The following is a 23,204-nucleotide window of genomic DNA, read 5'->3' as shown; positions in this document are numbered from 1 at the left end:
GACAGGGTCCATGTGGGAAGGAGACCAGGAGACCCGGTAGTGTGTACATAATCCTGTCTGTCCACACACACGGCTCACCATGACTTGCTTAGCTGACTCCCGATTCCAACCAGTTTGATATCGCTTACATAGCGCTCAATGTCTTTTCAGTTACTCTGATCTCAGACTCGGACAGGGCATCAACATCCAACCGCTTGTTTAATCCTCTGCCTCTGTGATCCCAGAGGACAGATCCTCATGCCAGATATTGTCTGAAGTGTCTTTTCCCACCTGAAATAGAACTACTTGATTTTTCTTTCTCAGCACACCCGCCCTGCCTCTGACCAAATAGATTTCTCCTGCTTCCTAGGGAACAATACTGACATCTGCCTTAGCATTCAGGATGTAGCATTTAAAAAAACAAAACAAGTAGCTATGAAGCGAGAATATTAATATTTCTTACTATTCAGAGGGGTCACTTATAATTCACCTCAGCAGGACTGGAGGCCAGGCAGCAGTGGCCCGTGATCTGAAGTAAGTTTACAAAGTTTGAAGGCGATGGTGTGTTACAGTGTTAGGACACAAGGCCTCCAGCCCTTGGCGGTGAGGATTGTCACTGTGCCGATTAGGCGAGGGCTCCCTCTGAGGTTTGCCAATGGTGTTAGCATCTGCCTCCTCCTCCTCCAGGTCAGACGGCAGCACCTTGAAGAGACTATTCCCAGAGGGAAAGGCAGCGCCAACTCTGCAGCACCGAGGCCTGTGCTTTGCTCAGTATCTTCTCCGCATGTTGCAAGCTCACTACGCCATGGCTTGTCAAGACCTGCTGCAGGCAGCGAGCACTAACTCAATGCATGGTGCGTCCCCTGGCATCATGGGGAGGGAGACATCAGAGCTCCCATGCCCCTTCTCTCCCCTGCAGTCCTGTCACACTACAGCTGTGTGTCATGTGATGGATCAGGTCTATGATTCAGCAAATCATGTAGCCAGTAACTGGCCTGAGCACAGCACAACTAACTCCACTCCCAGATACGACAAAGATTCCCTGTGGCCTTGGGCAAGTTGCTTCACCTCTCTGCTCATGTCCCTGTCTGGGCTTGAGGCAGCCCTAGCTATGTCACATAGGCCGTGTGATGATGGGCGAGCGTTTTGAGAAGTATGTTGGAGATGAAACATGCTGTGTATTTATGGGCTGGGACAAGGGCTTGCTGTGGAATGGAGAGCTGAGGTGTTGGCCACTTGTCCGTGGCACTTTTTCCAGCTGCTCTGGCTCGATTTCCAAGCGGCTACTGACTTTTCCCTGGCCTCAGATCCCCCTCAGCACAGTATTTTTTCCCTTCTTGTCCCAAACGTCAGCCCCATTTCCACACGCTATTAAACAGGTCCTGTTGGAGTTATGTCTCTTATCTATCTGGAACGCCACGTCTCCGGGAAGGGAGCTTGACTGTATACCTGGCCCTCTGTCGGTACTGTGCGGATATCATCTAGGGACAGCAGTTCTTTGCCACGGGCTGCCTGTAGCTCTCGCTAAACTTCAGGGACCCAGCTCATTTGGGGGATTACATGGGAAGGGAACATGCAAGCATCCAGCCCTGCGATAACTGGAGTGTTATCTGTGTAGGAGTGATGGCGGCGCTGCGGAGGTGTCTGCTCGAGGTACCGGAGGGGGCAGTCTCCATGCTGAAGGGAGAGCACGTGCAGAGCTGGCAGGAACTCCTCAGCCATTTGGTGACCTTGCTGGGAGACATCAGCACCTTCCTCCTGGGGGTGCTCCAGAGCAGGCAGGGGCCCAACGCCAACCAGCCAGGTGAGGAAGGGTTCCCAGCCAGCCCTCCCCCCTAGTGTCATGCCCTTTCAACTACACCTGCCTCCATCATGTGCCAAGAGCTCTTAAACTGTGGATTGCAGAAAGCTGGCTGGTCACAGGTGGTCTCATTTCCAGCTGCCTCTGCAGCCCTCCAGGCTCTTCTTTCCAAAGAGCCGACTGCAGGTCTGTGAAAACCACCTGCTTCCTCTTGTTTCCACCTAACTGCCTCTAAAAGAGGCTGCTGCTCCATAAGAGGAGGAAAGGGGACTGGAGTGGCCAAGGAGAGGAGGAATGCCCAGGGCAGCAGGAACACAAGGTAGGGTGCCCAGCAGGAGAAGGGGCTCAGGTAGCCAGACAGAATGGCTAGGACAGCAAGGGTTAAGGCAACCAAGTGACAGTGGAGAAGGGGCCCAGATGGCAGAGAAGAATGAGCAGGAGGAGAGAAGAGCATACCAGGGGGTTGGGGAAAAGGGAAATAAAGGGCAGAAGGAGACAGCAATTGACTTTAAGAAGGAACATGGCACTTTAAAGACAACAAAAACCTGAACACACAACTGCAGTTACGACAGGGATGTCACACAGTCACGCAGGGAGAGTCCACAGGATCATGGTTTGGAAGGGTGGGGTCCATACCACAACCTCTCTTTAGCTACTGGCCACGCTATGGAAGTTTGAGACTCACTCTCTCTCCACCCACAAATCAGAAGATCATGGATTTGATCCTTCTCTCAGACTTAAGCAAGACTCAGGTGACCATCTGCCTTTGTAATGCCATTTCCATTCTCCTTTCCTCGGGATTTCATACCCATAGGAGGCTCTGCTCTACCTCCCTGCCCATCATTACCTATGCTGTGGCTAAAATAAATCTGCCTTCTGCTTGTGTTTTTGCAGCAGCTGCTCCTTCATTTGCAGACATGGTAAATGCTATTGGCTCCCTTATCATGCTGGGGAAAGGCCTGGAGCAGCAGGATGGGGAGGACTCCATCCTGCTGTCCGAGGAGCACAACCTTATCCTGACCTGCTGCTGGGTCTCTGTGAAGGTAAGGAGCTTCCATAAGCGGCCTGAAGGGAGCTAAGACCCTGCCAGTAGAGTTCTGTCATCAAGAGGCTTGGGACAGGGGAGGCAGCCAGGACAGGGGACACCTTTGGTTTGGGAAGCAGGGGAAGCATGCCAGATACCTAGTCCTCTCCTGCATCCTCTCTGTCACTCTAGCTGAGAAGTGAACTGCGTGAACTGGGTCCTCTGCCAAAGAAAACCCAGGCAACTAAGGGGTTTGGTTTTTTAAAGGATTCCCTTTACAGCTTCACCTAACCCCAGTGCTGGAATTCCCCCTTTTCACACTCGGGGCAAACAAAAAGGGCCCTTTTCCCAGGCCTCAATCTGATTTCCTCTGTCAGAGAAATAACAGGCCCAAACTCCTTTACCCCAGGGTTAAACACAAGCCAAGACAAACTCCCAGTTGGTGTGGACGGAGCCAATTCACCTGCTTCCTCACTATGGCTCACTAGTTGTTACTGCCTCCTCAGTGTCAGTGCTGCCTCCTCCTTTTAAATAGTAAATAGTTGACTGGTTTCCTGAGACCCTAATGGGCTCCAGCTGCTTCAGGTCCCGCCCCATTCCCCTTGCCTCTCTGCACCAAACCCTGAGTCTTCCTGATTCAGCGCCTGTTCTGCTAGTCCCAGGTACCAGCTGAGGAATGGATCCCTTCCTATATAGTCTTGCACTAGGATGGCTTTTTAAATGAGGACAGTTCTTCCAAGCATTTCCTGCTGCTGGCTAGCAAGATCGAGCACCATGGAGCCTTTGTAACAATGTGCCAGGTGTCTGGTGTCTCTATCACTAGAGGCTTCTGTGTAATTCTCTAGAATCTCTGGCCCAGCTCCACAGTGCTGTTCAGACACCTAACTCCCATTGACTTCACTGAAAGGTGGGAGCCTAAATTCCTGTGACGATCTAGGCCTAGACGATAACTCTGCTGCTGAGTCAAATCGTCACAGGAAACACATGGCAGGACAGCGGCTCTTGGCTGCAGCAGAACTGGCCCTGTTCCAGGAGAATTTTGCTCTTAGTGATTTGACTCGGTGGATCAGCCAGTTCCTACACCGCTCACTGAGGGGTTTGAGGGCCAGGCTCAGCTAGGAAATTATTTCTAGCACAGACTCGCATGTTTGGAAAGGCAGAAGAGAGAGTTTTGCACTTGGCTGCCAGACCAGTAAAGAATTGTAAACGGCTCGAGGGAGCGTTCATTAGAGCCATGTTTCCTAGCCACCGTGCTCTTCTCCTTCAAGGCCTTCCTGAACATTCACTTCTGTGACCACCTTCTGCTACCTGTCCTCTCCCGCTTCCTTGTGCCACGCCTCAGCGTTACAAAATCAGATGGTTTTGTTCCCCCCACCTCCTTTATCTGTACATTGCTTAACTCAGCATCTCAGGGCAGGGACCTGGGCTTCTCACACTAGTCTGCAAAGCACCAGTCTTAGCTATTGCCCTTTAGCAATAATAAACGACACCCTGATGGATTTGCCGTGGCGTTAAAATGCCTCCCAGAACGTGCAGGGTCCTTGCACGCCAGAGACTTGCTGCTCTCTGCCTGTCTGGTTTGGGAAGCTCGTTGATTCCTGGGTACTCGCAAACATCAGTGATCCACGTGACCTGTTCTTGCTCCCACTGAAATCAGTGGGAGTTTTTACCATTTCAATGGCAGCAGGATCAACTCTGGCTCAGACTGATCCTTGCCAGAGACTGCATAGGTATAAAGTCCCCACCTTACCGAAGCCTTGACTGGGGCAAGGGGGAGGGGAGGGCAAAGCGAAAGACCAGCTGGAGGGGGCTCTTCAGTTTGTGCCAGTGGAAACCAGGCTGAGGCATGTCGGCCGGGCGCCATGTGCGTTTTGAAGCTCCCTGGAGCGTAATGATGCTCTGAGCCAGCAATGCACCAAATCCCTCACTAGCCCCAAGGAGGAGAGAGGCCACGTCAATTGAGCCAAGTCTTGCTCTCACGCCTAATTTGGTTTGTTTCTTTGGCCCCTGCAGGAAATAGGGCTGCTCTTGGGAGGCCTCGTGGAGAAGATTCTCCCTCTGGCACCACTGGCAGGGCCTGAGCCGCTCCTGCCACTCACGGTGGTCAAGATGGCGGCTAGAGTGTTTCAGGAAGTGCTGCTGAAGTGCCGGCACTGGGTAAGAACAGCGTCCGGCCCGGATGGATAGGCTGTGCCACACCCTCCATCCCATCTCAGGCCTGATGGGGGGGGGTCTCCCTCCCTTCTGAATGGCCCAGGGCTCATGTCACTGTCCCTTGGGGGCAGTAAGGTCTGTCATTTAAGGGCCATTCGTCAGGTCCCTGGGTCCGATTCTGCTGTTACACCCCGTGACACTGGAACAACTCCACTGACTTTAATGGGGCTACTGGGGACTTACAGCACCCAGGAAAGCATCCAGCAGATGTTTTCCCACCAGTACGTCTCCATTTAACCCTTACAAGGGCCAACTTCTGGCCAGGGAGACGGCAGGGCTCCATTTGGAGCCAGTCATTACAGCTTTGGACAGTGGCAATGACCACAGAACAGCGTCCGACATCCCCTCTCTTCTTCTTCCTGACCTGCCTTCCGTGTGTCCCACCAGTGAACCTGGATCCCTTTGGGTGGATGCAGCTGGTCATGTCACTGTTCCTTGGATAGCGCTATGGGCTCTGTGTCAGCCTCTGGGCTACTGCAGGGGCTAGACAATGTGTGGTAACCCCAGTGGGGGTTTGATATATCACATGAGACAAGTGAGTGGCTTGACTGTCCCCTTTGAATCCATAGCGGAGATTCATAATTAGCCTCACCCACAAAATCCACTTCTCTGCTCCACAAAAATCTTCCGTTTTAATGTTTTATCATGTAGGTCAGGGGCTTTGATAAAGGGGACTATGAGGCAGGAGCTCCCGATTTCTAATCCCGGCGCTGACACTTAACTGCTGCAGCTTTGACCAAGTCATTACATTTATCTGCTTCTGCTTCCTCATCTGTGAAAAGAGGCGAGTGTCCCCCTCATGGGGCTGCGGTGAGGGTTGATTAGGGAGCAGAAGGAAAGCCCTTTGAACCTGCAGAGCCCTGAGTATTCTTCTGTCCTAGGGAGCAGTTGAAGGTTGCAGCATGGGATTCACCAAATTTTGCACTGCTTTGCTGAACCATCCTCATGCAGAACTGCAGGCGGTGCCAAGAACGATGCTGGCACAGGTATTGCAACCATTTCTCGCTCTAGGCACCAGGGGGAGAAGGTCATTCGGTTAAAGGTAACTGTTACTTATATTACAGAGGTACCCAAAGACCTCAGTTAGGATCAGGGCACCAGTATGTGTTCAAACACAGGAAAACTCAGCCCCCTTCTGGAAGGGGATACAGACTAATTAACTTTAATCAGTTCTGATTGGCAAATCATTGACCTCTGACCCCTCACTCATATATTGTTCTGAGCACACACCCATGTATTGTTTTCAAAGAGGTTTAGAACAGTTGTAAATGTAACGACCAAAGATCATTGCTGTAGTCCCCCAAATCCCTTGCTGGGGCCTTGTACACCCCCAAAAGTCTGAGCATCCCTTCCACTCCACTGAACCCCTCTTCCTAAACCAGCCTACAGCCAATGAGGACTAAGCAGAACGCCCTTTGGATCCTGCTCTCCCCTCTCAGCTGTTAAGTCCATGTGTACCAACCCTGTACAGTAGCTCCTCACTTAAGGTTGTAGTTATGTTCTTGAAAAATGTGACTTTAAGCGAACGATGTTAATTCTTATGGGGAAATTGGATTCGCTTAATATAAATGCGGGGGTTAGGTTTCCAGGGAAAAAATTTTCACCCGACAAAAGACCACACCCACACAATAAGTTTTAAACAAACAATTTAATACTGGTACACACTGATGATGATTGTGAAGCTTGGTTGAGGTGAAGGAGTCAGAGGGTGGGATATTTCCCTTACTGCTAAATGATGAACTAGCAGTTGGCTGAGCCCTCAAGGGTTAACTCTCTCACTCTGCAAGGCAGCAGGAATGGAGGGAGATATGTGCATTCCCCTTAAGTACACTGCCTTGTTAATTAGATCAGCTTGCTGAGACCGCAGCTGTGGCAAGCTCCCTCTGTCCTGTGTCCCCCTCTGCTCTATGGAAGATGGGGTGAGCAGGGGGGGCACCCTGACATTAGCCCTCTTCCTTCCCTCCCCCCCCAGCAAGCAGGAGTCTCGGGGAGCAGCTCCAAGGCAGAGGACAGGCGTAGCACATGGCAGTGGGGGGAGGGACAGCTGCAATTGCTAGCCTGCTGGGCAGCTGCTGTAGAGGGAACTTATGGGAGGGGGGAGCTGATGGGGGGCTGCCAGTCCACGCTGGTTCCAAGCCCCCACCAGCTAGCTGCAACAGGCTGCTCTTCCTGCAAGCAGTGGACAAAGCTGGTGGCTGCCAAATGGGAGCATTTCACAACTTTAAACGAGCACGTTCCCTAATTGATCAGCAACAAAACAACGTTAACCAGGATGACTAATTGAGGAGTTACTGTCTCACGCCAGCACTTATTACAGAACAGACATGGGCGTTGGATGTTACCAGCGGTGTGAGCACAGGCCTGGGAGCTAAGAGCTCCTGAGCTGCAATCCCTGTCTGAACACCGCAAGGTGTCATCTCAGTCACATACAGCTTCCTGTGCTGCTTTTGTTTCTCAGGGTTTGGAATTGTTAAGCGGCCCCAGGAGCAGCTCCATTACCCGCAGGGCAGCCGGCTTCCCCATGCTCTTCCTGTGTATTGTCGGTGGGGAGGATCCCTCCCAGGCGCGCCCTCTGCTAGCACATTGCATCCAGACTTTACTGACCTTGGCCAACACGCCTCTCCCGCAGAACTGGGACCAGACGCTGGACCTCCCTCAGGTGAGAGGCCTGAGCGCTGAGCAGCTCAGCTCCCACATTAGTGGATGATAGGCAGCAGAAGAGACCTGCCTCTTGGTTAGCCAGGCAGGCTGCCTCCTGACTCCCAGCCAGCGATGCTGCTGAGCGAGCGCCCTGCCCTCCGAACGCTGCTGGGGTCCCTGTGCTGCCTGCAGCGCCATCTCTCGGAGGAGACCAAACCCACAAGCAAACCACTCGTGCCCACTGCCGGCGTCCTGCTGGTTTTCACTATAGTAGAGCTGTTCGCCGCGGTGTCACACCTACTTACCTTCCCTGGCCAATCCAGCGGAGGACGACGGCTTTCTTTTCTCTGCCCCAAACTATTGCCTAGTGTTTGCTGTGTCCCTACCCCCACCCCGAAGTGACTCGTGTGCATTCTGTGTAGTACGTCAAGCTCCTCTGCAACGAAAGCTGCTCTGAGTGGAAAATGACTGAGACACTTCTGGGGGTGGTATCCACGGCTGCAAGACACCTCGCTACCACCTGCCCTTAGCGAGAGGAAGCCATATCTGTGAGGGGTCAGTTCACAAACTCCACCAGCCACAGGCAACACAAGCACTCCCCCCTTCAGCCCACCCAGGCTTCACGGTTCCTCTGCACGTAAGGAATAGCCACATGCAGCCCCTGAGCTCTCCAGGCTTCCCCTGGAAGAGTCCAGCCCGTATTCTACTACACGCTCCCCACATTCACTGCTCCCAAAGGCACAGTACACACCAGCTGCACCTCAGAACCACCGCTCCGCTCAACTGACAGCACTCGGATTAGTGAAACCACGTAAAAGTTTATTTAACAAAGACCTGAGATTTGAGAAGAAGCAGACAGAATTAATAGGAACAAATGGTTACGTATAAAATAAAATCACAACATGTTTTCTAGAGCCTAAACTTAACAAGACATTCCCCTGTCTCATAAAGGTTACTCACCCAAAGTCTGTCTCTTCTCATCAGAGCCAGAACAGCTGTGATCCTTCGTTCATACGACAAGCCAGCTGGCACCTTGACCCCTCAGTGAAGGATACCTGGATATACCATTGTATCTCCAGATATAGTTCCAGCCATCCACTGTCATCACTTGTAAACAGGGCACCTCCTGCTACTTGTTTTTTCCTGCAGAGAATCTCCCATGGAGATTTCACAATCTCTTAATTAGCACTGCAGTCAGTCTCTAAACAGACAGCTGTTGTGAAGTACACAGTACTCAATTTACATATAGCCGACAGGTGGATAAGCAGCTCCCACCTGAAAGAAACACACACACCCCCTCCTTACATAGTATCTGTACAAACATGTCACAGTGATGACGATCAGCGTGACACAGGCTTTCGCTAGAGACCTTTCCAGAAACCCTGTGATGAACGATTCTGTAGAGAGCAGACCCAGGGCACTGCCTTCTGCCAGTGGGCACCAAGATGTCCCTGGGCCACTGCGGTGATCTCTGTTGTGTGTTCTCTGCAGGTCTCTGCCTTGCACGTGCTGCAGACGCTGGTGCGTGGCTCTGGCCTAGGAACGGCGCTGCTACAGTATGTCACGCCTATGATGGCTCTGCTTCTGAAGGCACTAGGCTCGTCTAGCTGGGCCATGAGAAATGCAGCCATCCAGCTTTTCAGTGAGTAATAGCTGCTTCTTCCTAGCAGGGCCATGGGGTGCACACATGGGTGTCCTTCCATCAGTCAACCTCCATAGGAGCAAGGCCATTGCTCTGCTCAGTGCCCGGCCCTTCGTGCCCTCTGAGGGACTAATGGAACAGAAAGCAAGAAGAGCATGTCAGAAGCTCTGCTGTGAATAATAGTGGTGGGGAGGAGGGAGGAGACAGTGTCGTACAGTTTGCAAAACGTGTCCTCCAGTCTATGGTGAGTCTGAACAGGCTAATTCCCGTATCTGTTAGAGTCCCAGATTAGGCAAGCGCTGGGCTACATCAGGAATGCTCAGCTTACCAGGTCTGCTAGCTGCTTCCTTTGCTATTTAGGGAGGGTCACGGTAGCTGTTCCCTAAGGGGTCTAAGAATAATGTTTTATACAGAATCCCACCCCCCACAAAGCATTTTCCAAACTGCCCTCAACAGATGGTCCCAAGCAAAAACCCCAGGGCTGACCTTTGGGGCAGTCCCAGTCAGGATCTAAATTTTGACTTGTCTCCGTCTCTCCCACTACACACGGCATCAATGAAATGCAGCCATCTCTGGGGTGGAGGGTGGCTCAGCATGAGAGCGAGTGGAGTGGGAGATGCTGGACAAGGGCCCGAGGCAAACCCCAGCAAACAGGCCACAGCATCTTTAATACCCTACAGAGCGGAGGGGGAGAGGGGGGGGGCAGAAATCTGCTTTCCAGAGTCTCTTTTGAGAGCGCCCCCCGTCGAGTACATTGCATGGGAGTCCATCTCCCTGCCTGGGAAGGACGAATGACTGAGCCAGCCCTGCTGGGATTTGAAGCAGGCTTCAAGGAGAGACATCAGGGAGTCTCTGTGCTCAAACCACTAACGTGTTGCCTCTGCCTGAACGCGGCTCTGGTGGACTTGCTGTTCATGCTGAAGCGCAGGGCAGAGTACGTGGGTTGCTGGTTCATCGCTGCCATGTGCCAATGGCCGTGGTTCCTGATGCCCTTCCCCCGCTTGTTTTCTTTCAGGCGCCCTCACAGCTCGGGTGCTGGGTCCGAAGCGGAGCCGGGACGATAGCTGTGCTCAGGACGGGGTGAGCCCTCAGGCGTTCTTCAGCCGCTACCCGCAGCTGAGGGAGATCCTGCTGGGAGAGCTGCACTCAGCTCTGGAGACGGCAGGAGAGCCGGAGGGAGGGAGGTTTCACCTCTGCCCCTCACTCCACGCCATCCTCACGCTCTTGGCAAAACTCCAACCCAGGGCAGATGGACTGAGCAGGTAGAGAAAATGGGGAGGCCACCACCCCATGGGCAGGTGGCAGGGTGCAGGCTGGGGGTCCCCACAGGGGCACTGCTACCTATGGCCTGCGTGAGGCTGACAGTCTCCCAGAGCCAATGGCATCCAGCTGCCTTCTGCAGAGGGGGAGGGTCCCTGCCCTCGTCTGGGTCACTTGCGTCCTGGCGGAGGATGGGCTGCGCGATGGCGGGGCGCTGCAGTGGCACTGCTGGTCCTGAGGGCTCAGAGGCCCCATGGAGCTGACGTGCAGAGCCGAGACATGCTCTCGAGCTGTCGTCGTCCTTGTCTAGCCCTGTCCGTTCAGCTCCGTTTAGCAGGGACGTAGACCAGCTGGAGGATAATCTCTGCTTTGTTTCCCGCTCTGCACTGCTCGCTCTGCAGCGTCTCCACTTGCTTCCTGGAGCCCTTGCTTCAGCTTGCAGGAAACCCCATCTACGCTGTGCGAGTGATGGCAGCCAAGGCCCTGGTCCCTGTTGTCCCTACAGCTGAATATGGGAAGATCCTGCTGCGACTGGCTGGGGACTTAGCTAAGCGAGGCGGTGTCCTATCCCACAACACACTGCATGGGCGTCTGCTGCAGATACGGGCTCTGCTGGCTTATACTGCAGACACGAACTGGTGAGTGGGTTTCTAGTGCCGTTCCCTTACTCCCTTTCTGTTTTCACGGCAGCAAGGCATGACCTCAGATCCAAACTCCAAAGCCAGGGGCATAGCGTGAGCAGCCTGGCAAGGAATGCCGAGGCAAACACTGAAATTAACCTAGGAATGTTGCTTCCCAGCTGAGTGGCAGAGAGGCGGCTCCATCACAGACTCACCAGCTGACTTGCTTCCTGTGCTTATGGAAATCCTGCCTTTTGTGAAACGGCTCCATTTGCTATCGAAGGGGCAAGAAATAAGGACAGACTAGACTGCATGGAGCCCTGCTGGCTGCTTCGTGGAGCGCCAGGGACAATGCATAAGGACGTACGCTGACCTCATGTTCTGTTTGGTTGCAGGGGTGGGGGAAAAGGTTTCATCACACACCCTAGAAACAGGAGGAAAGAGCCCAATGACGCCACCATAAGACAGGATACAGGGTGGTCTAATAGCGACTGACCTTTATCAATGCAGTACCCTGTCCCCTTCCAAGAAACAGAATTGTGATGCATCAGTCTGCAGAGAGAACTGGGCCAGCACCTTTCAGAGAGACAAGCTAACGCTCCTGCATCCAAGGTGCCTAGGAACAGCGAGCCCATAACTATTGTTACTGGTACCTCACTAAGTAAACTCTGCCGTTTCCTTTCAGTTTGTCACCAGATGCCATGCGGTCTGTGGCTCACCAGATGGAAGGCCAGTTCTGGTTGGTCACCCCTGCACAGCAGTGCCCTCTGATTCGCTCAGCCTACCTCCAAGTCATCTCCCTCTTGGCAGGGAGCTGCACCCAGGGTTTTGCAAAGCGTTTTCGCGAGGTTGTGAGCAGTGAACTGGACAGCCTCGGGCCAGGGCAGAAGGCAAGATCTTCCGAGCTCCAGGTATTTGCCTCTCCTGAGGATGTGGTCATTGTGGCTCACCGGGGCCTCAGAAACAGCTCAAGGATAAGGAATATGCAGCAGGAATATGCTACCAGTCAAGCTGCAAACTCACAATGGACCATTGTAAACTCTCTGCTGGGTCTGGAGTACAGGATAGGGATGAGGAGCAGTCGTTCTCTCAGTGGGATCCTTTGAGGCTTAACCAGTTGGTGTTTGCAAAGTGCCTGGAGAAGGAGAGGAATGCTCTCTGATTTTCTTACAAAAATGGTGACTGGCCTTTAACCTTGAGCATCTCTGCTTAAGGGAAAAATGTAGATTACATTTAGTTCTCCGGCTATTTCACTTTTATTCAATGTGCTAGCAGTGGGCATGTAGTGTAGGGCAGTCATCCAAACCTGGCCCACATCTGGGGGATCTTGTCCCGGTCTGGAACGCAAAGCCTTTCGTGGAGCAGCATAGAAGCAGCTGTTCTGGTTTTCTTGCAGGTGGGCTCCGCTGTGTTCCATCAAGTCATCACCCACTTCCTCTGCAAGGAGGCAGCAAGCCTGGCTGGGCCTGAGAGAGTTGGTGCAGTTTGCTTGCTCCTCCAAGGGGCAGAGGTTGATATCCAATCAGCCATCCTGACGTGGGTGATTGAAGGGGAGGAAGAAAGAAGCAAGGACTTAGAGGAGAGTCTCCAGCTGACCTTACTGGTAAGGCCAGGCTCGAGCGAACATTCAGGACCTGTGCAGTCCTAACACCCCCACATTGCGAAACAGATCGTGCCTTTCTGAGCTCTCATTCTGATGAGCGTAGCTAGTTAGGTGTTCCTAGAAACTATTGTGCTGAGGCCATTCGCTTAGTACTGACACCATATGCCTTTCCCTGCGCATCCTACTGGGAGTTTGAACCCAAGTCTCTAGAGGTGAGTGGCTAGAGCGTTAATCCACCGCACTTCCACAGCTGCAGTTTAGCTTTAGAAGCGTCATTGCTCATCCCGAATCGAAAGGAGTTTTACCGAGAGGGACGGTGATTCCTTATTTCTCTGGGAACTTTCCATTTCTTCATCAGGAGAACCTAAAGTCAGTGCTACAAGGTCGGCGGGACAAGGAGTTCTTGAAGTTATACCTGGAGGCTTTGGTGCATCTGTGCCGCAATCCTCCCTCCCAGGCCCAGGATGTTTTCCATAAACTCTTGGCTCCTGCAGCAGCATGTGTGGATGTCCTGCTATCTATGGTGGAAACAGAGTCTCCTGGCCCAGACCTCCTCTTCCAGGCACTCTCTGTGATCAGCTTGCTCTTTGTCCTGGGGTAAGTAGAGTCTTATTCTCCTGTACCCTCCCTCTAATTCTCTGATGGGCCATAGACGTCAGGAAGAGTTTTGCCCTGGGTTCGGTAGGAGCAGCACTGATCCCTACAACAGCAGACACCTTTTTGGCATTGCCTATATAATATATTCAGGTCTGTGCGTCTGTCCTGGCTTTTTTTCTCTTGCTCTTACTTGGTTGGCATTGAATTTTATTGGAGGGATGTGCCCTTCCACGATACCGATTTAACCGGCGCCGCACTGCAGCTCTGCCCTGCGTGGTAGGTGGTCTGATACCAATTTACTCCACTCCCCGAGAAAGCGAGGAGACAAACATTGAAGAGAAGCAGATCACTTGCAACTGAACAGGAGCTGTAGTTACATGCCTGCAGCGACGTGTAGAATGGGGCTGGCTAAGAAACGTAGGGGTGCCAGGTACAGAGGTGTCGGTGCAGTAGAGAATTGTCCAGTATGCAGGGTACAGCATAAACAGTGGTGTGTGTCCAAGGAGCCCTGGGGCAGGTGTCACCCTAAAATACTGGCAGCTACAGTAATCCTTTTGTGCCTGGTGTAGCATTTGAACTCAAATGGCCCTGCTTCTCAGGACTCCCAGACCCTGTGCTTGAATGGATGGAGAATAATAGGTTGTAACTGCTGTGAGAGGGACAGAACCAGAGGTGCTACTGCTTCTCCACAGTGTACTGCAGAGACCCATGACCCTTCGCTGCAGGACCTGGTATACTTTAGTGCATTTTGATTTAGTTTTTGCAGTGGACATCAACAAATGCACCAATGTCAAAGGATTTATGGCAGCTTCACTAGTCTGGTGCAGTGACATGGGTCTGGCTTATTGGTACAGAACCTCCCTGAAAAGGGAGAATTCTGTGTTGGGGCAGTCAGCTGAGTGCCGGTGTCTGATGGAGCCAGAAGGAATGACCTGACTTTGACATTCCTTCCCTCTCACTCATCCTGTGACAGTTCCAAGCTTCGGGATTGTCCCCTGCTTGAGCGATGGTGTGTGATGCTGGAAAGATGCAGCAGATCCATTTCTTCGGAGGTGCTGAGACTGGCAGCGGCAAGGTCTCTCAAGCTGGCAGGCGCTGACGTGGTTCAGAGTGCCCTGGAAGCCTCCTGCCCATCCCTGCTGTCGGTGGCTGTGCGGTATGTAGCTGACACTTAGAGAGTTGAGGCCAGAAGGGACCCATCTCATCCGACCTCTCACACCTCGTATCACAGGCCACCACCACCACCTCCCGCACACTGATCCCAACCACTGAAATGAGACCACAGTATTCCAGCCCTCAGGAGCAAGAACCAGCCAGCCAAGCATATATGAGAGAGAGAGTGCTTGGTGCCATCTCAGAGTTCTGGCCCTCTCCATTCAATGTCCCATTGCCAGCTGTGGCCATCCCTGATACTTCAGAGGAAGGAGATTTAAAAAAACAACCCAGAATACACTGGAGGGGAAAATCTCTACCTGACCCCTGCAGGTGGCCAGCTGAAAACCTTGAGCATGAGCTTTTAGGTCCATACAACGTACACCAGAAATGGGCCTCAGGGCTGCTGAGCCTTAACCCCTACCAGCACAAGCAACCCCGTCATACAGTCACACTAAAAAAATGTATCCAGCTCTCTCTTGAAACTAATTGTTTGCCCCCACATCTCCTGTGGGGAGGCTGTTCCAGAACCTCATCCCTCTGATGGTTAGAAACATTCTTCTAATTTCTAGTCTGAATTTGTTCATGGCCAGTTTATATCCATTTGTTCTTGTGCCAACACTGTCCTTTAGCTTAAACAGCTATTTACCCCCTCATGTATGTGGGGGGGCAAATATCATCCATCTTTATAACTAAAAAACCTCCTATTATTTATATTTAATTTCCTGGCAAGAGCTAATTCAGCTTGACTTTGAGCAATACTTGTGGCATGAAAGTCAGGTTTTCTTGATGGTCATTGACAATACACATTTCCAGTACTGCTCCAGCAGCCAAAATCCCAATTTCTGGCCCTAAAGGTTAATGACTTGCTATTTAATAGAAGACTCGCACTAGGAAAACTGCATTGAACAATATTAAAGGGGACATTGTCAAGTTACAAATCACATTTTTAAAAACAAGATGCTGTTACCTGTGCTGCTGCTGCTGCTGCTAACACATGAAAGCCTCAGCTCCTTTTTGCTATAAAGTACTGTTGATTTACTCTCTGCATTTCACTCAGCCTGGACAATGAAAATGAACTCGTCAGTTTCATTTTCTGGCCCTCACGCAGGGTAACTCAACTCTGCAATATTCCAGTTGCAAACACAACATAGGAATATTTAAACAAAAGCCTTGTAAGTTGGAGTTTAAATAAAAATACTGGAAACGTTTCTGTTGACCTAAGGGTTTGTAAAACAATATTTTTTTTAAACAAAATGTAAATATTGGGTCTAACTCTCCCCAACGGTGTCCTCATGAAAATCCTCAATATAATATTGGATGGGGCACTTTGCCCTGATGAACAGAGCTAGGCTGACTGTGACAAGGTTGTGGAGTACTTGAGGATATTGTATGTCACTTTACAAAAGAGAAAAGAAAGAATCTTTGTTAAACAAACATTACCAGGATGTAGCTAGTTTCCATCTGACCACTCTGCTGGTATATTTCCCCCTTTCCCCCAACCTCCATCTATTAGCTTTGTCTCTTTCAACTGTAAGCTCATGGCGGCAGGGCCTTTCATGTATGTAACACCTGACACATTGCAAGCACTACCAGAAACAAGTAATGATGATATTGACCATCCAAAGTTTCCTGTTAGTTACAACAGCGTGTAAGATTATCCCCTGGCATTGTAGTTGGACAGCTTAGAAATGCTTCGGATAGCACCATATGCTACTAAAATGAAGTCTGCTTTCTTTTTCCACTCAGTGTGATGGACATGGGCATTTACCTGCTACAAGATGAGGATCCGGAAGTACGGCGTGAAGCCTCTGTCTTCGCCAGCCTTGTTCAGCACGTGTCGGGAGCGCAGCCTCAAGATAGTTGTGTCTTCATCCAGGGTAACAGAGGGCTGGTGTGCCTGCTGCGTGTCCTGCTGGAAAAGTTCTGGGGCTGCCAAGAAACCTTTGAGTTTTTGCTTCGGCACCTCCCCACGCTGGATCTCAGCAACATCTTGACTGAACTGGAGGCCAACAAGTGAGCAGCTAAGATTCTAAAGCGGTGTTAAGGAGACACATACCAGAAATATTTCAGTACCCATCTGCAGCTGTGGCCAAGGGGAGGGCACACTGCAGCTCCAGAAGGAATACCAAGATTGCTTTGAGGCACCTTTGCGCTCCCACATCCCACTTGCACTGGTCCAGTATCCCAGTGTGTATTAGAGCAGCTGCCTGGCAGTAGCCCCAAGGGGCCGGGAGGAGAGCTAGGGATTGCTGTGGCGTAGGAAGATCTGGCCACTCCTAGTTTTCTCCCAGCCATGTCCTCCCAACACTAGCTGCAGACACTAGAAATGGCTTAAGAGTGTCTATGGTGGTTTCATGCCACAGGAATATACCAATACCCTGGTGAGGTCCCGCCATGGCTGGTTATGCCAGCAGTGTATTGCAAAGCAGCCATAGTGCAGACTAGGACTGGGAAACCTGTCTTCAGGAATGAAGGCAAATCATGAGAATTCAGTTGCCTCTTAGGAGGGAGCCCAAGTGACCAGCTTGTAAAGGGCCAGCTCAGACATGCAAGCAGTGATCCCTACGTGCTGGCAAAGGGCAAGGAGGGGATGCGCCGTCTGCTGGTAGGAGTGAAAAGAGCAAATGCAGCCTGGTTTTGTCTCTGCTTCCGGAGGAAGCCGCTCCAGGTGGTATTCCAGAATAAAAGCCATAGGGACGACTTGTTTTTATAAGGGCAGATTAAAAACTAGGCCCTGCAAAGAAATGGTCTGTTTGGGGGTTTCTTTGTTTTTTAAATAAAAATGTCCAGACTGGATGCAAGTGAGGCTGAAATAGAAGGCAAGGGCTACTGAGTTCTGTCTCCATCTCTGCCACAGTCTCACTGTGCCACCTGGGGAGGTAACTTAATCCACCTACGTTTGAAAATCGTGGCTTAAACTTAAGCATCCAAATCTCTATTCAAGCACCTAAATAAGTGGCCTGTTTTTGTTTGGGTTTTTTTGAGGGGTTTTTTTTGTTTGTTTGTTTGTTTGGGGTTTTTTTGAGGTTTTGAGCACCCATAGCTCCCATTGACTTCACTGGTGGTTGTGTATGCTCAGCACCTCTCAAAATCAGGCCAATTACATAGGTGCCTTGCTTTAGACACTCAAATTTGAAAATAAGGCCTTTAATCTCTCTGCTTTTCCCTCTGTACAGTGGAGATGACACTTCTTAATCCACACAGCTCCCCTGGGAGAGACTGGAGTTAATGGGCTGTAAAACTGTGCTCTATAGATGGGAAACATTATTGTTGTCAGCATCCCAAGGGAACTGTCCCCCACAGAGGGAGGCCTTGGGCCTTTCTATCTGTAGACACAAAGTACGTGAAATCCCATCACCAATACAGAAAGCCCCATCTGCTCATGCAACACCCATCACGGTGCCATCACAGTGTGAAATCGTGCAGAGATGTTTGGAGGAGCAGATCAATGAGACAAAACGTGGGGTTTATCATTTGACTTGGCTTCCCTTTCAGACCGGTCAGTCTGTATAAAGAAGACGAACCCAATGTTTTTGCAGAACCAGCTGTCTTATCCCGACTGCTGCTCCCCTTCCTCCTCCAGCTGCTAGACAGGGTACCCGCCTCTACTCGGCTTTGTGAGTTCACTCAACGCTGGCTGAAAGCCACCGGACCCAGCATCTTACACAACCTGCAGCACTGCAAGCACTGGTGGAGCCGAGGTACGTAGCTGCACTGGCCTCGCATCTAATCCCTTCCCGGTGTTGGCCTTAAAACCAAAGCAAAGCTGGTTGCATACTTGACACTTGTTCATAAAGCACAGATTTGTTTATATGTAGAACCTGCACTAATTGGCACTCTCTTCAACTATGTGGTGCTAGAATAATTGCTTTAAATAAAGTAAAATGGAAGAAGCAGCACATTACTTCCTGCCATATTGCAACTTCAAAGCTACGTTAAACTTGGGGTTGAAGTGACTTCATAGTATTCTTAACATTTTTTCCAATGTTGTTCTCAGTCAGGTTAATACAGTTCACCTGGGCTCTAGCCCACGATCCACATGCAGAGAAACCTGCTACGTTTAGGTTTGTTGTTCCAGTGTTTCCCCCCACAAACCAGCCTCCCTTCAAACAGCAGCGAGACTGGGACGAACAAAACGAAGAGTGCAAAGGAAAAGCCAGGGAACAGCCACTATATTCCATAACTGTCCCTTTGCAGGGTCTGTGCCATTGACTGACAACCCTTACTTGTGTTCTGTATCTTGGCCAAATTCACCACACAGTTCAGCCAGCTCCCAGGAGCGTATCACGAATAGCGATTAGGGGTGAAACTGGAGAATGAGAAGCAGCTTGGAGGTTTTGGATAACTGGAAATTGCATCCAGAAATCCCCGTGATGTTACCTGCATAATAAACTATTTGCCCTTGGCAAGGGAAACTGCAGTAGAGTCTTTGTACTAGAGCTGTCATGCTGGGGAGGGGCTGGCTGTGCTCTGCGCAGCCAAGGTAAGCTGAGGCCAACGCCCAGTGGAGCTGCCTGGCATTTGTGTAAATGAAGAAAGCTAAACAACAAACAGAGAAGCTTAGCACAGGCTTAAGCACAAGCCCGTGTCTGGGCCATGTGCGGACAGGCCAAGTCAGGTGTTCTTGGAATTCACCTGTGCCAGGAACAGAAAAAAGCCAGAAGTCCCTGGTGGGTATTCATGGCTCTGCACCGTCATGCTGCTGCTGGGCGGCATTGGTTTTTCAGTGACAGCTCAACTCCTGCTATAGCAGCATGGTGCTTTATCTGCACTCTGGTGTACATGGGAATTTGGCTCGTGGAGAGGATGGGACCGTGAGAACAGGAATATTTGCCCGCTCGTCTGTCTCTATAAAATTACTTTTGACGGCCACCGATATCCTATACACACCCTAACCCTATTAACGCCTTGTTCTGCTCCCTTTTAGAGGCCATTGCACCTTTGCATATGAAAGCTCTGGGGTGTGCAAAGGTGCATGCTGCTGTCACAGCGCTGCTGGTGAAGGCTACACTTCTGGCCCATGTGCTGAATGGTCTGGAAAGGACCCACATCAGTGCTTCAGAGATCCACTGCACTTCCCAGGAGCTGAGAAGGGAGCTTGTGCTGGTACAGGACCTGCTGGCCCAGCATGGAATGGCCCCCACCTTCAGTTTAGACTATGGGATCACAAGTACAAGGTCCTCAGTAAGAGCTGTCTGATCATTCTGGGTGGCAGAACTGTGTTGTACGTGAGCCATTAGCCAAGGGGCAGAGTGTGCTCTCTTCACACTGTGCTTTAGATGTCTGTTCTGAGACACTGCTGGATCTCTGTGCTCACCTTCCTGATTTCTCCTCTGCTGGGAGCCATCCAGAACTGGAAGGTTATTGATGTAACTCAGGTGCTCCCCATTCACCAGCCAGGAAAGGGCAGTGGTACATTGTCCTACTACCCAGGATCCAGGCCCCTCTCCCCCTCAGGTTATCTTGGTTCCTCAGACTTATTTTATCAACCACACATTCTCTGGATCAGGCCAGGAGGTGACAGCTTCCAGTTCTTCAGTTAGAGGGCAGCTTTGCAAATTACATCACTACCAACATAAACTACCAGTGATGGTCTTAGCCCGTTTCTGCTCCTCTTTACCTGAAAAGCATGGGCTCCTTGGTATGCCCGATATTCTCAGGTCAAGACATTGCTTCCCTGTAATGAGGAGAGTTGGATGCACTACTCCCCGAAGGACCAGAGAGAACACATCTCAAACTCGGCTCCCCCGCACTTATTTCACTGTTTTTTATCCAGGTTTGTGGCTCCTGTTATAAGGAGTCAATAAACATGCTTTTGGCTGAATAAAGTGTCGCTTGGACTTTATCACTAATAAAGAGTCCTAATTGGGTGTTGCTGTTACTCAGTGTTATAAAGCAATCTGGGTGTCTGTATTTTCCATTTGAAAAGCCTCTCAATCAGTTAGCATATGCCCTCTGATTCCTCAAATGTTAGTCTCTGACTCTCAAAGCTTAGCTGCTGCTTCACTTATGGTCTAACTCTAGTCCAAACTGCTGGTGCAATAACAATCCCATACCAACAGAGCCTTCATCTTGTCTCTGTTGAGCACGTGCCTCACTGATACAGCCTCTGTCCCAGAGTTCCTGTGCTCAGAGTACAGAAGGGACCCTTCACATGTCACTCTCCAGTATGATGTAGTGAGAGGGTGGGGAATACGCACAGGAACTGATCCCATCTGAGAGCAGATCACACACACAAGGTCAGGGCTGCCATAACTTTCCTTCACTCCCCTCTTTGTAGGAACTAAAGTCCCAGGCTGACTGACTCTCTGTCTATCACCAATACGTCAATGAAACATCTAAAGCCTCGTTAGGGAAGTGAACTCAGCTGTGCTAATCCCTCCTACAGGACTTAAAATACACAAAGCAACAGCCATGGCAGACAAGTGTTATTTTCAAAATGTTTTGGAAATAACATTTTTGAAGCCTGACATTCAGATTAAGAACCTGACATTTTAGGCCATTTCAAACGAGAATTAAGATACAGAACTCAAAGGAACCTCCTGGGTCTAGTCCAGTCCCCTGCTGTCACAGGTAACCCCATCATTTCACTTCCCAACTCCTTTACCTGTTTATGTGGGCACATTGGACCCTTTAATTCCAGTCATAAACTGATCAAGCGCCATCTTAAAACTAGTTAGGTTGTTTGCCCCCACTACGCCTATTGGGAGGCCACTCCAGAACTTCGCACCTGATGGTTAGAAACCTGTCTCGTTGCCAGCCTAAGTTGATTCATGGCCAGCTTATACCCATCTGTTCTTGTGCCAACATTGCCCTCTACCTTAAATAGCTCTTCACTGTCCCTGGTGTTTACCCTCCTCATGTATTTATACATTAAATTCAATGTTGATAAATGCGAAGTAATGCACATTGGAAAACATAATCCCAACTATACACACAAAATGATGGGGTCTAAATTAGCTGTTACCACTCAAGAAAGATCTTGGAGTCATTGTGGATAGTTCTCTGAAACCATCCACTCAATGTGCAGCGGCAGTCAAAAAAGTGAACAGAATGTTGGGAATCATTAAGAAAGGGATAGATAATAAGACAGAAAATATATTGTCTCTATAGAAATCCATGGTACCCCCACATCTTGAATACTGTGCAGATGAGGTCGTCCCATCTCGAAAAATATATATTGGAATTGGAAAAGGTTCAGAAAAGGGCAACAAAAATGATTAGGGGTATGGAACAGCTGCCATATGAGGAGAGATTAATAAGACTGGGACTTTTCAGCTTTGAAAAGACACGACTAAGGGGGGATATAATTGAGGTCTATAAAATCATGACTGGTGAGGAGAAAGTAAATAAGGAAGCGTTATTTACTCCTCTGTGACAAAGTTCCTCCTCTACCTTGGTGGGTCCTGCACTTATTGGCGGATTTGTTCGCCTCACAGATTCACCCTGTGGGTCAGGAAACAGCCCAGAGACCTTCCCCTCTGATAGAAGCCACAGTCCAGGTCAATTCCTCCTGTTTGAGATCAGGAGTTGGGAGGTTTGGGGGGAACCCGGGCCCACCCTCTACTCCGGGTTCCAGCCCAGGGTCCTGTGGACTGTAGCTGTCTAGAGTGCCTCCTGGTACAGCTGTGCAACAGCTACAACTCCCTGGGCTACTTCCCCATGGCCTCCTCCCAACACCTTCTTTGTCCTCACCACTGGACCTTCCTCCTGATGTCTGATAATGATTGTACTTCTCAGTCCTCCAGCAGTATGCCTACTCGCTCTCAGCTTCTTGCATGCCTCTTGCTCCCAGTTCCTCTCACACACTTCCGCTCCCTCTGGCCTGACTGGAGTGAGCACTTTTATAGCATCAGAGGGGCCTTAATTAGAGTCAGGTGCTTAACAGCCTCACCTGACTCTTAGCAGGTTAATTGGAGTCAGATGTTCTCATTAGCCTGTAGCAGCCCCTGCTCTAGTCACTCAGGGAACAGAAAACTGCTTGTCCAGTGGCCAGTATATCTCCCATCGACTACTCTGCTGTTCCCAACTGGCCTGGGTCTATCAAACCTCATAACACAAGAACTAGGGGTCACCAAATGAAGTTAATAGGCAGCAGGTTTAAAACAAACCAAGTATTTTTTCACATAACACACAGTCAACCTGTGGAACTCCTTGCCAGAGGATGTTGTGAAGGCCAAGACTATAGAACTAGATACATTCATGGAGGATAGGTGCATCAATGGCTATTAGCCAGGATGGGCAGGGATAGCATCCCTAGTCTCTGTCTGCCAGAAGCTGGGAATGGGCCACAGGGGATGGATCACTTGATGATTACCTGTTCTGTTCATTCCCTCTATAGCACCGGGTATTGGCCATTTCAGAAGACAGGATACTGGGCTAGATGGACCTTCGGTCTGACCCAGTGTGGATGTTCTTATAGGGAGCAATCATATCCCCTTTCAGCCTTCACTTTGCTACGCTGAACAAAACAAGCTCTTTTAGTCTGCTCACTGACATTCAGCTCTCCAGCCCCCTGATTTTTCTAGTGGCCCTTCTCTGCACCTGCTCCAGTTTGAATTCAGCTTCCCTGAACATGGGTTATCAGAATTATGCCCAGTGTTCCAGGTGAGGTCTTTCCAGTGCCTGACACAATGGCATTAATACATCCCATCTCTTCTGGAAATGCC

General features: G+C 50.5%; 1 protein-coding gene and 1 long non-coding RNA gene across 6 annotated transcripts in view; one reads left to right on the top strand and one right to left on the bottom strand.

Moving 5' to 3' along the window:
* LOC120386041 (thyroid adenoma-associated protein homolog) overlaps nucleotides 1-20,380 on the top strand; it is a 37,923-nt gene extending 17,543 nt beyond the window's left edge. For 2 of the 5 annotated variants that reach the window (XM_039504819.1, XM_039504823.1), the window contains 16 exons: nucleotides 667-833; nucleotides 1,598-1,783; nucleotides 2,675-2,823; nucleotides 4,818-4,961; nucleotides 5,900-6,004; nucleotides 7,477-7,677; nucleotides 9,150-9,300; nucleotides 10,316-10,562; nucleotides 10,962-11,198; nucleotides 11,866-12,091; nucleotides 12,577-12,783; nucleotides 13,142-13,380; nucleotides 14,354-14,536; nucleotides 16,282-16,548; nucleotides 18,031-18,236; nucleotides 19,463-20,380. In XM_039504819.1, coding sequence (XP_039360753.1) covers nucleotides 667-833; nucleotides 1,598-1,783; nucleotides 2,675-2,823; nucleotides 4,818-4,961; nucleotides 5,900-6,004; nucleotides 7,477-7,677; nucleotides 9,150-9,300; nucleotides 10,316-10,562; nucleotides 10,962-11,198; nucleotides 11,866-12,091; nucleotides 12,577-12,783; nucleotides 13,142-13,380; nucleotides 14,354-14,536; nucleotides 16,282-16,548; nucleotides 18,031-18,236; nucleotides 19,463-19,734 — 3,187 coding nt within the window. In that variant the 3' untranslated portion in view covers nucleotides 19,735-20,380. Of the gene's footprint in view, nucleotides 1-666; nucleotides 834-1,597; nucleotides 1,784-2,674; nucleotides 2,824-4,817; nucleotides 4,962-5,899; nucleotides 6,005-7,476; nucleotides 7,678-9,149; nucleotides 9,301-10,315; nucleotides 10,563-10,961; nucleotides 11,199-11,865; nucleotides 12,092-12,576; nucleotides 12,784-13,141; nucleotides 13,381-14,353; nucleotides 14,537-16,281; nucleotides 16,549-18,030; nucleotides 18,237-18,532; nucleotides 19,428-19,462 lie in introns of those variants that run through there. The other 3 variants (XM_039504820.1, XM_039504821.1, XM_039504822.1) reach the window with 3 other exon arrangements.
* Nucleotides 9,270-18,157, bottom strand: LOC120386044. Its single transcript, XR_005589498.1, has 4 exons — nucleotides 18,060-18,157; nucleotides 16,304-16,564; nucleotides 15,503-15,593; nucleotides 9,270-9,429 (listed from the first exon to the last, which is right to left on the bottom strand). It is a non-coding gene; the product is annotated as an uncharacterized LOC120386044 (long non-coding RNA).
* Nucleotides 20,381-23,204: the final 2,824 nt, after the last annotated feature.

This window comes from Mauremys reevesii, linkage group 18 (assembly GCF_016161935.1).
Source record: "Mauremys reevesii isolate NIE-2019 linkage group 18, ASM1616193v1, whole genome shotgun sequence".
In the NCBI taxonomy this organism is placed as follows: domain Eukaryota; kingdom Metazoa; phylum Chordata; order Testudines; family Geoemydidae; genus Mauremys; species Mauremys reevesii.
Note: the sequence above shows the minus strand (reverse complement) of the source record. Positions and strands in the feature narration are given on the sequence as shown.